The 15095-nt window shown below is 44.7% G+C and overlaps 1 protein-coding gene across 6 annotated transcripts in view; it reads left to right on the forward strand.

The window, feature by feature from the left end:
• fhit (fragile histidine triad diadenosine triphosphatase) overlaps positions 1–15095 on the forward strand; it is a 179708-nt gene that overhangs the window by 138193 nt on the left and 26420 nt on the right. For all 6 annotated transcript variants that reach the window (XM_076989199.1, XM_076989200.1, XM_076989203.1 and 3 more), the window contains exons 4-5: positions 215–244; positions 8748–8816. In XM_076989199.1, the coding sequence (XP_076845314.1) occupies positions 215–244; positions 8748–8816 (99 nt within the window). The remainder of the gene's footprint in view (positions 1–214; positions 245–8747; positions 8817–15095) is intronic.

Genomic DNA, 15095 nt, shown 5'->3' on the forward strand with positions numbered 1-15095 from the left:
CTCTCGAGGCTTTTCAGGAGCTGCGTTTTGTTTCCCAGAATGCCGAGCCGCAAGAACTTTAAAGGCAGAAAAAAGGGAGGATAAGGCCCTCGGAATTCAGGGAGTGACATGGCAGTGCCAGCCTTCATCTGAAATTAAAATCCTGTTGAATTATTGACTGAGATATTCCCTGAATCCCCAGTTGTTTCTAATTACCCATTTCTGTTCCCAACAGGATGGTCCTGAGGCTGGACAGACGGTAAAGGTAAGGACTTAATAATGCACTTCTTTTAAATTTATCATGAGGTCTCGCTGACACTTATCTCGTATTAAATAATAATTGTATTTCATTTGTGGGCCCCAAGCTCATGGAGCACATTAATTATGAATGGGTCTGATTTAAAATGCTTTGTCTGTGTCTTTATGGGTGAAGTCCAGGCTGACCTGAGACAATGTGGCCACAGGATGAATTTTAGATCCTGCTCCGCTTAGAGGCCCTGATCTCGTTCGTGCTTTGGTGTAACGCCAGGGCCAAAACGTCCGTTTAAGAGCAATTTCTGCTGAAGGAACTTCTCTACAAAGCACTTCAGAGTTGCGAGATTTGCGGCACCTGCTGGACTGTGCAGGTGGAGTTGGACGCATGTGTAGGGGAGGCGTGGACGAGTCCCAAGTGCTGTAAACTCGGGTTACTCAGCTCAGTTCATTTAGGGTCTGCTGTCTTGTCTTTGGTGTCAGCATATGGGCTCCGAATGTCCTCATTAGGCCCCTTCTGTCTTAACGAGTGAAAATCAGGTCGTCTTGTGCAGAGCTGGAGTGAGAGACTTATTAACAGTGGTGGCTTGATCCTGTAGAACTAGGAACCTGATCTCTAGGCGTTTTTCGGAAAATGCTTGTGAATTGCGTTTAGTGTGTTCAGGTATTTCAGAGTGAGGCTGCAGCTGCAGTCTTGTGCATCACTTGTCTGGGTAAAGCTTTGACTATTTCAGCCATTATGATTACATTTCTGTCTTCAGTGTTTGGTAGATCCAGAGTGACTTAAAGATATTTATGACATTATGTTTGCTCTCTGGGAATCAAACCCATGACCTTGATTTCACCAACACCAAGGTCTATCTGCTGTACCCAGAGAACCTTTCTCTTTTATGTGAGTTTGATTGAACGCCCTCTTATGTTCAGATGTAATTTCCTTCTAATTAATGACATCAAACTAATTTTCATACACTGACCGTTGTAATCATGGTGTACAATTTCAAAGAAAATTCTTCTTATTCTGCTTTTAAAAATATTTGACAGTGCCCTCAGCCTCAGCCTGATAATGATAACCTTCAAACACTGCAGTCCAGGTCCAGTGTGGAAACTGAGCAATTTTAATGGCCTTCCCTCATTTCCCATCATTCTTTATGCTAATTTCCTTATTGAATACATTAATAGTGTTGTCCCTAATTTGGGCATACTAATTTTTTATTGCATATGGAATGTGGCATGAATTATACATTTATGGCGGTTGTAGGTAAGAGCTGGCAGCTGCCTGAAATGGGGAGTCCTGCTGAAATGTTAATGGTGTCATTTGAGGAGAAGTTGTAAAGCTGGGGCACTTGATGGTGGCCTCACGATCTTGAGGACTCTGGTCAGTCCCAAGGCCATTGGGCCTGTTCTTTCTGACCTGCCACATGCAAATGAAAGATCCTGAGCCTCATCTTCGAAGCATAACATTACATTTCTCACTGAAGAGAAGCCATCTGCTCCCCATTGTGTCCTCTGAAGTTACACAGGGTCACTTTGAATAGAGCTGTAGAAAGTTAGATCCATAGAGCGTCCTGATTAATTGCTTTTGGAGGCTTGTTCTGTTACGGCGATGATGTCCTGTTACCGTAATGACGTCCTGTTATTGTTATGACATGTTTAGCAGAGCATCATGTTTTGTCCTGCTCCTACTCCTTCAGAACACATTGCAATGGCTCAAGGGTAATAAACCTGTTTATGCCTGTCCATGAGGTGGGCCAGAACCTTGTTGCTTATAAAAGCATGAAGCCATGTTCTTCCTGAGACTGGGAATGTCAGGCGTGTTTTGATGGGTTTGACGCTGTCAGCAGGGATGTGGTCCGTCCCTTTGGAGCGGTCTCTGGGTCGCTCCACATCACAGACTCCATCATTGGCACTGGCAGGCCCATAAGTTGTCACTGAGAAAAGCGGAGGTGGATAATTACAGTCTCACCAACATCTCCTGCGATGAAACGAAAACCGTGCACTGCATGATCCTCGTAGGCTCAGCAGATCTGTGGAACGTGTTGGTGAAATCAAATCCTTTAAGCTTTTCATCCAAAGAGTGCCATTGATATTTTCGTGATTTTATAAAAGATAATCTGGCCTCTCTCTGTTTCATATTTTTAGAGATCATTTTGCAATGTATGCTTTAATAACATAACCAGTTTCAAAATATCACACACACAAAGAAAATGTAGCTAACTCTAATGAAGTACAGTATAGCTTATTATGTCATTTAAAAACAATTTAAGGTAAAATTTGGTTTTTGATGCGAAAGTCACCATTTGAGTGCAAGCATGAATTCTTATATTACACAGGCATTAGGCATACTCAAAGAGGTACACTTGTCAAGAACCCAGTCAACTTTAAGTCCACGGTCTAGCCTAAAAACCAGGAAAGAGAAACACGCTGTCAGTTTAAATATTCACCACTGCTTAATGGATGGGTGTGTGAGCTCTCAATTTTCTTCGCTGTTTGTTTTGCTATTGTTAATGTTGCTCTCTCTCTCTGCTCCTCTCATCTCCCCCTGTTCATTAGCCTAGCAATGCATGCTGGGGGCATCAATCCTCCCCAGTAGAGAGAAACAACCCCGCGGCCGTACCATTAGCGAGGCGTCAGCCCCCCCCCCAGACCCCTCATTCTCAATCATCCCCCACCCCCCAGCAACTTTGCCATCTCAAAATGGAGTTCTGCTTTACTCTGTTTCCTGGAAGTTCCATGCAGAAAGTTTGGCTGTTGAGAGGGGCGTGGACCTTTTTGGTTGATCCAGGAGCATGAGTCTAGGAGCGTGAGTCCAGGAGCATGAGTCCAGGAGCATGAGTCTAGGAGCGTGAGTCCAGGAGCATGAGTCCAGGAGCATGAGTCCAGGAGCATGAGTCCAGGAGCATGAGTCCAGGAGCATGAGCCCAGGAGCATGAGTCCAGGAGCATGAGTCCAGGAGCATGAGTCCAGGAGCATGAGTCCAGGAGCATGAGCCCAGGAGCATGAGTCCAGGAGCATGAGTCCAGGAGCATGAGTCCAGGAGCATGAGTCCAGGAACATGAGTCCAGGAGCTTGAGTCCAGAAGCATGAGTCCAGGAGCATGAGTCCAGGAGCATGTCAGCAGCCCATGACCCAGTCCTGAATCATAGTAGAAGTAAGCAACATGAATTATTACTAGATGCACATATGTGACAGACCTACACCCCACACAGAGCTGGAAGAAACAGTGACCCTCCTACTGAGCTTCTTTTAATCTTTATTTTCATTGGAAATTTAACGATGGGAAAATTTTTCAGCTGCTGTGAGCTTGCAATGAGATTATATAGATTGTCAATACAAACAAGGTCAAATTGAAATAGATTTCAGATAGAATTTTTACACCCGGGTGGACGAACCGCGGTCTAAGCGAAAATGCTGTGTAGCCAGAGAAATAATCCAGCAGCCTGATGCAATTCCTCATTTTTTCCCCCGCCATCTTTTGCCATAGCGACCCTGCAACATGCCACCAGTGTCCCCCGTGCCAAGGTGCGTGAACAGCCCTTAATGGAGAGGTCTTGTTCCTCCAGCGTCCTAACCCAGTAGAGTAATCTCCATATTTTATAAACTCATTTTCAACATGGAGTTAGTCTAAATTAGAATCCTGCCCTGTCCTTTTATGAAAACAGATTATTTGGTGTGTACGGCACACCTGCTCTGTTACTGCACCACAACCATTTGTCAGCCATGTTATTGCAATCAGGTGTTGGTAAGGGTGGGGTTTTTTTTGTCTCTATGATTGAATAAAAGTGCTGTATTGTGTAGGAGCGACTGCATTTGTACCAGCTCCCTACCCTAGAGCCATGTGACGACTGAAGACTGATCTAAGTATTCATATGGCGAAATTGCATTTCCTCATTCTCTGTCTAGTAGAAAAGTGAGGGAGTGATTCAAGAATTTGGTCATTTGTCTTCCTTAGGAGGGTCATTTATCTTGCTTTTAGAGCATGATGGTCTGGAGTACATTAAAAAAACAAAAAAAAACACTTGCGAATATATATATATCATTGCTAATGTAACCCTGTTGTGTGTGTGTGTGTGTGTGTGTGTATATATATATATATATACAGACTGCTCAAAAAAATAAAGGGAACACTTAAACAACACAATGTAACTCCAAGTCATCCACACTTCATGTTCAGATAGGAAGCAACACTGTTTGTGAATCAATTTCATCTGCTCTTGTGCAAATGGAACAGACAACAGGTAGAAATGAGAGATTTTCAACTGATTTCAAAGATTTTTATTAATTGAGATCTAGGATGTGTTATTTTAGTGTTCCCTTTATTTTTTTGAGCAGTATATATATATATATATATATATATATATATATATATATATATATATATATATATATATATATATATCTCATTGCTAATGTAACCCAGTTGGTCGGTATATAGAGTAGTCAGATCAATGACCCTGTGTTCATTATGGTTCCATAACAGGTTTATCTTTATGTGTGGAGAAGGTCGTTGATGCACATGTGGTCTCTGGTTAGAGTCACATTTTTTCTCCACTATCGAGTTCATTTGTGTCCCTTGCCGAGGGACGATGTTGATTGTCTTAGGAGTGGTGCTTGTCACGCGGCGGGCGTCTAGTGAACACCCTAGCACTCTTCACTCGAGCGCACTCCAATTAACGTTATTACCCCTCCCGGTTATGTCCGTATATATACAGAGAATCTGGCGTGTCGCTGACTCCCTTAGATGAAGCACTGAGAGAACGGATTTAAGCACACAAAGGTTTAATGTGAAGATCTTTAATCGAATCTCCCTGATAGTTGATAGGCCTGCTGTTACTATGGTGCTGGACATTGGGTGGCGACCTTTGTAAGCCCCCTGGGTGTGAGACGAGGTGTGACTAAACACCTCTGCCTATCCTCCTATTGCTCTGGCTTAACTTAAATTGCTGCCGATTCACATCATCTTTGAAATCAATTAAATTGAAACCATTTCCAAATTGTCTTTCCCTAAACATGCATATATGGACAAAAGTCTAAATCACTGAATCGCTGAGTTCAGGTGTTTCATTAGGACCCGTTGCCACATGTGTATAAAATCAAGCACTCATCCCTGCAGTCTGCCTTCACAAACATTTGTAAATGTTTGGGTCATTCTAAAGAGCTCACTGAATTCACGCCTGGCGTCAGTCAGTTTAGGAAATCTCTACCCTGCTAGATATTCCACCATCAGCGGTGAGTTGTGTTATTGAAACATGGAAGCGCTCAGGACCCACAGTGGCTAAACCTCAAAGTGACAGACCACGTGCAGCTACTGAGGAGTCGGCGAATACTGAGGGGTCACCGAGTACTGAGGGGTACGGTGCGAAAAAGTCGCCAACAACTTTTGGTACTGACTCACTGCAGAGTTACTGCAGACCTCCTCTGGTACCCACATCAGCACAAAACCTGTATGACAGGAGCTTCATGGCGTGGGTCTCTATGACTGAGCAGCTGTGTGCAAGCCTTAAATCACCGAGCACAATGCCTAGTCTGGGATGGAGTATTGCGAAGCACGCCACTACTGAACTCTGGAGCAGTGGAAGTGTGTCCTGTGGAGTGACCCATCACACTTCTCTATCACATGGACGAGTCTGGGTGTGGCGTATGCCAGGAGATCGTTACCTGTCTGACTGCACTGAGGCAACTGTAAAGTTTGGTGGAGGAGGGGTTGTTTGATATGGGGTTGTTTTCCAGGGTTGGCTTAGGCCCCCAAGTTCCAATGAAATCTTAATGCTTCGGCATACCAAGACATTTTGGACAACTGTGTACTTCCACCTTTGTGGGAACAGTTTAGAGAAGGCCCTTTTCTGTTCCAGCATGACTGTGCCCCAGGGCTCACAGATAGGTCCATTAAAGCATGGTTGGGTGAGTTTGATGTGGAAGAAGTTGACTGGCCCCAACAGAGCCCTGACCTCAACCCAATCAAACGCCTCTGGGATGAACTAGAATGGAGATTGTGAGCCAGGCCCTCTCGTTCAACATCTGTGTCTGACTTCACAAATGCTGTTCAGGATGAATGGGCAACAATTCCCACAGACACACTCCAAAGTCTTGTAGAAAGCCTTCCCAGAAGTGTGGAAGTTGTTATAGCTACAAAGGAGAACTAGAATAGGAAGGATTTAGAATAGGAAGTCATAAAACTCTGGTAGGTTTAAAGCGTGGGTTTCTCAGTACTTTTGTCCATATAGTGTATATATGACTCATAAATCCAGTTGTAGCACTGTATGTATTAGGAAACTGAGCACACACACCCACACACACACACACCCATGAAGAAAAAAAAGAAAAAACAATCAGATCTACATTAATTATCCCGCAATTAGCCTGCTTGATTGAATTTTGCATAATATGTGTGAGTGGCAGATCTCACCAGAGGCTGTGTAAATATTAGCTCCATGGCGATCAAACGGGCTCTCTCCACTCTCGTGGCCTTTCGAGTTTCTTTGTGCAAAGAGCAGCTCTGAGCATATGCCAACCAGCATGAAGTCAAATGCTCCCATCAAACCATAAAGCAAGATGAATCTCTCAGTAAACTGTGCTGCCTTTTAGAAGCTGCATTACACAGTGCTAGCAGACAACTCTGGGACAAATTTCTCTTCCTCTAATTAGTAGATCCGGCTTCAAGCCTCCGTTGCTTTTACCCCCCACCCTTAATAGGAGCACAGCTGTGCATGACAAAATACATTTGTCTGCCTGTCTGACTAGATTTAACCTAAACAATATAAATAGCAGGTCGGCCATTTTGCTCATTTGTCCTCAGTCAAAAACTAATTAGTAGGCATCTGTTTTAATTATGAACTTTGGAAACCTTTTATTTCAAGAGCAACCAGTTACATGCTGCAGAATGTCGTCATTGCGAAACTGTGAACCAAGTCTGGGAACTGTGAACAAAGTTGGTGACAAAGTTTTTTTTGTTTTGTTTTGAAGGACAAGTAACTTCTTAAAAAACAGTGAGTTGTGAATTATCAAACAGTGACATTGGAGCACATCTTCAGGCTTGCAGTGGAAGTTGGACTCTTACAAAGACAAATGCAAATTTGGACAGTGGCGGATTCAAAGCACTTGACCTTTCTCCGGCTCGCGTTTCTACTGGAGCTCTGTCGATCCAATTAGAAATGGGGTAGGACGAGCAAATCTGCATACGATTAGTCCTCTTCTTCCAGTAAGCACGGGATAGAGGAGGCCCGTTCACCACGCCACAACCAACCATGACACGCCAGCCGGTCTCCAGCCCCTCATCTGATCAGACCTGGGGGATGGCATCTTCAGCCCTCCTGTTCTCTGCTATCTTTAGCCCAGTGTCTCCTAAGTACATTCTAATACGGCGGCTCAATAAAAAGATGCTCTGTTGTGTTTCTTCAAAGTTTCCTCAAGGTGGGCACATTTAATAATGCAGCCATTATGCAAATGGACTCATTAAACCAAAAGTACATGGCAACAAAGCAGATGCCTGGAAACACGTTATGTTGTTTGTAACATTTATAAACACTTATTCATACAGCTTGTGGTGTTAATCATATGAGTCTAATGAAATATGAATAAAACCCTGGCAGTTAGGTTATTATGCCCTCACTTAGTGCATGATGGTATGAAGGCTGGCTATAAAGTTACTTTGATCATTCTTTTTGGCATGATTTAGTTCGTGTTTTGATTTGTGCCGAGCTGATGTTGTTCCTGCAGCAGAGAGCTAAGAAAGCAATTGGTCCGGGCAGTCTGCACACAGGAAGATGTCAAATACTTCCTCTTATCAAAAAGCATGACTGTTTTGACTGTTGATTTGCATATTCCACTGCCCCACTATGACATTAGTCAAGGTTAGGTATTCTTTTTCACAGACACGCCTCTCTTCCTGTCATTTTTATAGCAACCCTTCACACATTACAAAGCTATCGAGAATGTGGAGTTGCTTTTCTACGTTTAATTTTGTACAGGCCTCTACGTGCCCTCTTCCCAGTTACCTGAAGGGACCTGCAGCAGAAAGATCAGCAGGCCCATTATGTTTTCAAATAATGCAATGAATGCAACACCTCGGGTTTTGTTTAATTAAAAAAGAGCCAGTTGTGCTGGGACTCGAATACTTTTCCTAATGTGCACCCAAGGAGAGCCGGAATTTTACAAACTGAAGGTACAGATGGTCGAGTTTGTGACAGCATATTGTATCGGGGAACTGCGAAGGACGCCTGACAAAGTCAATTTAAGTTTTAAATGGGGGAGGGGGACGGGTCTCTGAGGTTTACACATATACGCTTGGTGGAATTTACTGTAGCCCTCTCGTGATTTAAGAAACATTTGTACCAGAAAAACAGAAAAGTCTTATGCCAGATTGTGAATTAATTAAGTATTATATTTATCTGTGCGCTGTCGCTGGTGGAGCGTGCCGGCGTAAACAGAACGCCCGGTTGACTATCTCCGTGCTCCGTCGCACCAGCGAGTAAACGCGTTGTTGACTAAAGTTTCTCCTGTTTGTTTTCTTGTACCCGCAGCACCTCCACGTCCATGTGCTGCCGAGGAAAGCGGGCGACTTTGAGAGGAACGACAGCATATATGACGAGGTAACGTCTGACAGGTCTCCGCGCAAGCGTAGCGTCAGCGTCACGCGCCGTTTGCGTCGAAACCTAAACACGTTCGCGGGGTCGCGCGAGCGGAGTGACGGCGCACTTGTAAGCATCAGTCACGCGGCAAGTTGTGTATCCTCAGGCAAACTGTACATGCAGCAGGATAAGCAGGGCTGCTGTTGCCTTCAGCTTTTCAGTCGATATGTCTGTGAACAAATGTCGCTTACATTCCACTGCACGGTAACATATTTAAGCTCACTGCAGTAACAGATGTATCGCCTCATGTCTTCGAGACTGTACATAAATACCTTTAAGGTCTTTACATTCCAGAAAACAGTTTTAGCCATGAAACCATTGTATCCTGAAACCAAATAATTTCCTTTGCTTTTTCCATATTTATTACTGTGACATTTTAAATGTGTAATCATTGATACCATACCATATGAATACCAATGACCTACGGTCTATTCTAATAAGCACTTCTAATAAAAGCCGCCTCGGTTTATTAATACCCCAGAGTGCTTTGGGGGGAAATGGAATACATTGCTTCCACTAGCCATATCACTGTAATACAAAAATACTTGTTTTGAATTTGCATGTGATCAAAATGTTTATTTTTCATTTATATTTCTTGTGCTTACAAAATGCGAAACAATTCTGAGTTTCCTAAAAGTGCTTTGCAATAAATAATCACCAGAAGGTTTTCTTCCTCATCTCAAAACTCAAAATGTTTTTAGAACCTGGGCATTTTCTCCTCCATGAAGACCACTTAAGAAACAAAGGAATCTGGCCGTGCCTCTCGCAATGCGGTGGCTGTTGTGCAGAGTGATGTGTGTAGGCTTAGTGTGGGAGCAGAGGGTCTGGGCATTTCATTTCAGGGCCTGGTGAGTTATGCATGTTGGGTGTGTGCGCGCCTCCTGAGTTATGTGCCATCATTTGAGGCCTTTTGACAAACCAGAGCAATTACTGAGCTAATAATCAGCTGCTGTAGGCTCTCCCTCCCTCCCCCTCTCTATCCCTCGCTCCCTCTGTCACTCCATACCTCTCTCTCTTTCACTCATCACTCATTCCCTTGTCTTTCCCTCTATCTTTTGCTCTTCTTTCCCTACTCTTCTCCTATCACTCTGCCCAGGACCCCCCCACACACCTCTCTCTCTCTCTCTCTCTCTCTCTCTCTCTCTCTCTCTCTCTCTCTCTCTCTCTCTCTCTCTCTCTTTCCCTCTCTTCTCCCCCATGGCCCCAGCCCACCGATCGAAGCTTTCATCTCCCCCGAAGCCTTTCCAGACGCTGTCCTGCACCCGTCACCGTGAGGGTGTTTATCCTGAAAGTGCTAGGCACGGGCCTCGTGAGTGCCATTTTATTTGTCAGTTTATTTAGACGACGTGCCACGCGGTGACAGACTCTCGCTGTGTGGTCATGGGCTGGCTGACAGTGTCTCCCTGAAAGATGCCATCTCCAGTGCGGCTTCTCTGCTCTGATCTAGCAGATGGCATTTGCAGTGCGCTTTACTTTGTCACCTTGCCTAAATAAATAAAGAAATAAAACAAGTGCCTGTTATGGCATTGCACACGTGTTCCATGCCACGTTGCTCTTTTGTCGCATTCTTTGAACGCTCCAATTTGTCTTTGGATCTAATGATGGAGCAGATAGCGGATAGTGTGGGGGCTTCCTTCCACTGTAATGGGCCATCAAAGGATGCCGTAGCCACGGGAACACCGTGGGAGTCAGAGCAGTCGCGCGCGCTAACTGTGTCAGCGATTAGCGCTTTGTGTTACTCTCTTGTTACTGCCTGCCTTGTCGGGGGGCTCCTCGTCACTGACGCACTAGCCAGCTATTAGACGCCACAGGCGCTCAGGTGTTTCAAAGAGAAAGAGGCGTCCGTTCCTAGAGAGGACGGTGGTGAGCGAAGAAAAAAAGAGGCCCGATGTTCAGGCACACCGTCTCCTCATGCCTCGGTGGAACTCTTTCAAAGTGCTTCTCATTAACGCCTTAGAGGTCAGTGGATAAAACACTGGCGGGTTCACTTAACACCTCTTTATTGGCTGTAAATGTGAAAAAATGATGGAAGAAATCTCAAACTTGTGCCGTGGGACCAGGTTCTTTCATGTCGGCAAGACGAGAACAACACACAAACGGTTAAACAGCCAGAAACAGAATTAGCCTTGCTTTAATAGGCCTACTGGCGGGGTGATCAATTCTGATTCCCTCTTACTAATGAGCTAACCAGTGTTCAATAACCTTTCTTGGCTGAAAGGAACGATAAATGTTATCAATGAGAAATGCCTGCAGATATAATTGGCAATCACCTTATTGTGATGGGTGACAGTTCTTATATGGTTGAGAACCGTAGTGTGCAAGGCCTTTGGGTGCCTTCCTGTGGAACATGCTGAATTTCATTCAGATTTTTTATTTAAGTTCTACATTTGAGAAACATAGGAAATAAGGCTAGGTTGAACTGTGCCTTAAAATAATGAAAATTTCCCATTATCATTGTAACTTGTGAAGCATCCAGTGTTAATACAGTCATATCAGCTTAGATGAGCTTAATTGGAGTTGCTTAAGCCTCGGGCTCCCGAACGGAAGTTGTGATTGGCAGAGCAGACTAGAATATTCAAAGAGCTGAGAGATTTCCAGGCCTGCGTCAGCTGAGAACAGGCCGTTTGATTACATCTGTCATTTCCTGTACCAGGTCAGGGCATTCTGCTAGAGTCCCTGTGGGCCTGTTGAATGGATTTCATTTATTTTGTTCTCTGATTATTGTCCTCTCATTTCTCTGTGTGCCTGTCCAATCAATAAACCCTCTCCAACCTTGCCCCAGATACCAAGAGGTCTCTGTTTATGTGCCTAGCTTCTGTAACTCTGGAATCTAGTCTCTCTCTTCGTCTCGTCCTCTCATCCTCTCTTACTGATTCAGCCGTTATGCCATTTGATAGCTTTGTTCATTAGATCTTTATCAGAAGGCCTGGCCAGAGCGGCGTGTGCACAGGGATAGGGCTGATCATATTCTGGGGACACCCTCGGTTGTTTTCAGAGTGTGATTGATGGCCAGACCCCCTTCCCCTCATTGTCAGTGTTATTAGAGGACGTAAAGGTGGGAAAGGGGCAATGTAATGAGGAATATCAATGTATCCTCATGTTCCTCCCGTTACCCGACAGTATTCGATACATCTCCCTGACACTCACCTAGTTAACGATTTTATCTGCGGGGCAGAATTCCGGAGGCCTCTCCTCGGGGCGCCTCCGGGGGCCTCCGCTAATAGTTTAGATAAAGATGAAGAATCAGGGATGTCTGGCTCCCTTCTCTGGGTAAATGATGAAGAGTGTGAGTGGATGTCGCTACTCGTGCCTCTGCTGCAGGAACTGCCCTCACTGCTACGCCAAAAGTTACCACCTATTCTTTTAATGGATATAATTGGGATATTATATCAATTTGGAGGATTTAGTTCATTTTTTTTCCATATTGCAGCAGAACAGACTTTAAACTTAAAATAATGCCTGAAGATTGCCTCTTACTATTAAGGCACGATTTTATTTAGAAAGCCTTATTCATACCCCCTGTTAGTTAACTCTGGTCCTGAGGTTGCAGACATTCCTGGGGCTTCTTTGGGCAAATGGAGGGTTTTTCATAAGCCATCACAGCAGGTAGAGTAGGGATTAAATTTCACAGTGCATGGTTTTAGGTTGAGGGAAGGCTGAGGTAGGCTGTTCCAGTCCACACAAAGACTCCATTCCCTCTGGTGTTTTCTGTGTGATGAACTTTTCTTCTGTGGGGACTCCCACAGTGAAGGAGCTCTTCCTGTTTACGATTTTTGGACTGTTTTGTACACAGTGGATCGATCGATCGTCATAGTGTTTGGCTTGCCTTGGCGTTTGGACGTCACCTTTATTCACGTCCTCCTTCATGTGAGTGAAAGCTCACAAAGACGCCAGTTTCGTCGAAACCCGTTTGGCTGAAGATCCGACACTGCTGAGGAGTGCATGAATGGCGCCATGACCCGTGTTATTGATCTGAGCACCGATGGCTCGCCTCAGTCAAACAGCCTCTCTCACAAGAGGCGGGTTTGTTTTCCTCTTTTCTGTCTGTCCTTTTCCTTCCTGCTATCTTTGTGAAGCTTTTCAGAAATTTTCAGAGCTTTTCCACAGCTTGACACTGCTGTAAATGTGTTTTGACATAAATCCTCTGGCAGAGGTCCTTTCAAGTGATGAGGCTACTAATTTACCCAGACGCATCGAAAGGTCATTAAACTACCTGACCACTTCAGAAAAGTTAAGAAGTTTTCCAAATGCCAATTGTGATATTGCACACAGCCTGTAGAAAATTGGCCAGTAAAAACAAGCCGTGTGTGTGTGTGTGTGTGTGTGTGTGTGTGTGTGTGTGTGTGTGTGCGCCTGAGCATGTTGGCATGTTTAATTTATTCAGTGATCTGAGTTGAAGATACAGGTACAGGAGCGATAAAGATGGCTTCATTTGCATATGATTTAAATGCTCATGCTTAGGCAAACAACTGCATACTGACCACAGGTTCACCAGGTAGATTAGACTGGTTAACCTGTGGTCAGTATCTACATGTTTGTTTTATTCTGTGATTCACAGCGGGGCTTATCTTGCCATATTTTTAGGTTAATATTATTTACATATATCCAGTTTTCTCCCCTCTTATTTTGGTCTTAGTTCAACCCATCAAACCTCCACCTCCCTCTATATTAGTAAGACACCCGGATCAGTTGCCATCATGTTCGGGGAGGAGGGAGAGACCATCCAGCCCACCCAGAGGGGGAGACCAGTTCTTGGACTCCCAGACAGGGATGGTTTTAGCACTGCCAGGGACTGAAGCAGCACTCTCTCAATGATGCGGTAGTGGTAGATCCCTGACACATATAGGTTAGTATCTTAACAATTAAAAATATCGTATTGTTTATTGTGGTGCGTTTTCGTTTGTGTTAAGCTAGCTTTATGGTTAGCTTTGTTACTTAAGTGTTTGAATCAGACTCGCTGGCCAGTTGAGAATAACATTCAGCAGCAGACGTGGGCTGTGTGGATGTTGCCAGGTAACCTTTTGCCCAAACCTTGTTTCATTTGCTTCAGCTGTGCTAGAGGGCCCATTTCAGGTGCCAGACACCCAGCCATGGAGCATTTCCATGCCTTCCCCCGGGGTCTGATGCCCAGTCGCCGTAGTACGATGCCTGCTACCCCGGGGGTACTATTCCTCACTATTCACTCCCCAGGGTGCTATGCCCCCTACAGGATACCAGCTGCCTTAATAGAGTCTAAAAACAAATGCAGTGAAAACACATTTTTCTTTCCTTTAAACCCTCTTGTGTTTTTCCTTTCTCTCTTCACGTGAGCGGAGTTGCTCCATAGCACCAGTGCAGGGCGGCCCCCGTGTGCCCACTCCCAGGACGGGGTGCAGCGGGGACCGTTGCCGGCTTTGCCCCGTCAGTCCTGGTTCTTAATTTCTTCAGGGAATCATGAGGGCGCGGTTATATTCAGAGACCTTAAACAGCCCGCAGATGTTCCACAGGCTAAAACGCATGTAAATGAGACAGAATCTGGCCACTGAGGCATCTCACAAGATTACCTTTGTGTCCCATCTGGCCTGTAATCCTGAAGAGAAAAGCAGGACCATGTGTGATTTAGTGGAAACGTTAGAAAGGTGCAGCATGTATATATAGACCTATGCTGTACATTGTAGAAATGTTCTTATACTCTTGTGACTCAATTACAGAGCGGGTATGCAAACCAGACCGTGCGTTCCTCACTTACCATGAAGGTTTCCACGTTTCAGATCGAAAACGTGCTCTCTCCGCTTGTTGCTATGCGTCTGTTATCACAATGCTTAGTATTAATTACCTTTTGAGGTTCTGTCTCGCAACCAAACCGCCTACGGAAGGCTTGAATAGGCAGCGGCGTTGCTCGCCCGAAGCAAGGCCCTCTCAGAGCACCAGGGCGCGTGAGGAGACTTCCGAGTCTCAGCACTCAAAAAAATATATAGAAATAAAACCCAGCAAGAAAAATGACGCACAAGGCCTTTTTATTGCCTTTAAGGAGATGATGATTCTCTATGCCTGGCCTATTGGAGAAATTACTGCCACTATGTTCCTTCCTGAAACGGTATAATTAAAGGCAATTAAGTGTTTAAACCTTCTTGGCAGGAAGAGCCGGAGTTGTCCGCTTCCTTCTGCAGACTTTAAAAGAAAACAGTGGGCGAAGTGCTCGTTATCTTCTCCCGGTCCAGTAATCTTGAACTGCAGCGCCATTTGTATGCAGATGACCTG

The sequence above is a fragment of the Brachyhypopomus gauderio genome, unplaced genomic scaffold, assembly GCF_052324685.1.
Source record: "Brachyhypopomus gauderio isolate BG-103 unplaced genomic scaffold, BGAUD_0.2 sc66, whole genome shotgun sequence".
Taxonomy (NCBI): domain Eukaryota; kingdom Metazoa; phylum Chordata; class Actinopteri; order Gymnotiformes; family Hypopomidae; genus Brachyhypopomus; species Brachyhypopomus gauderio.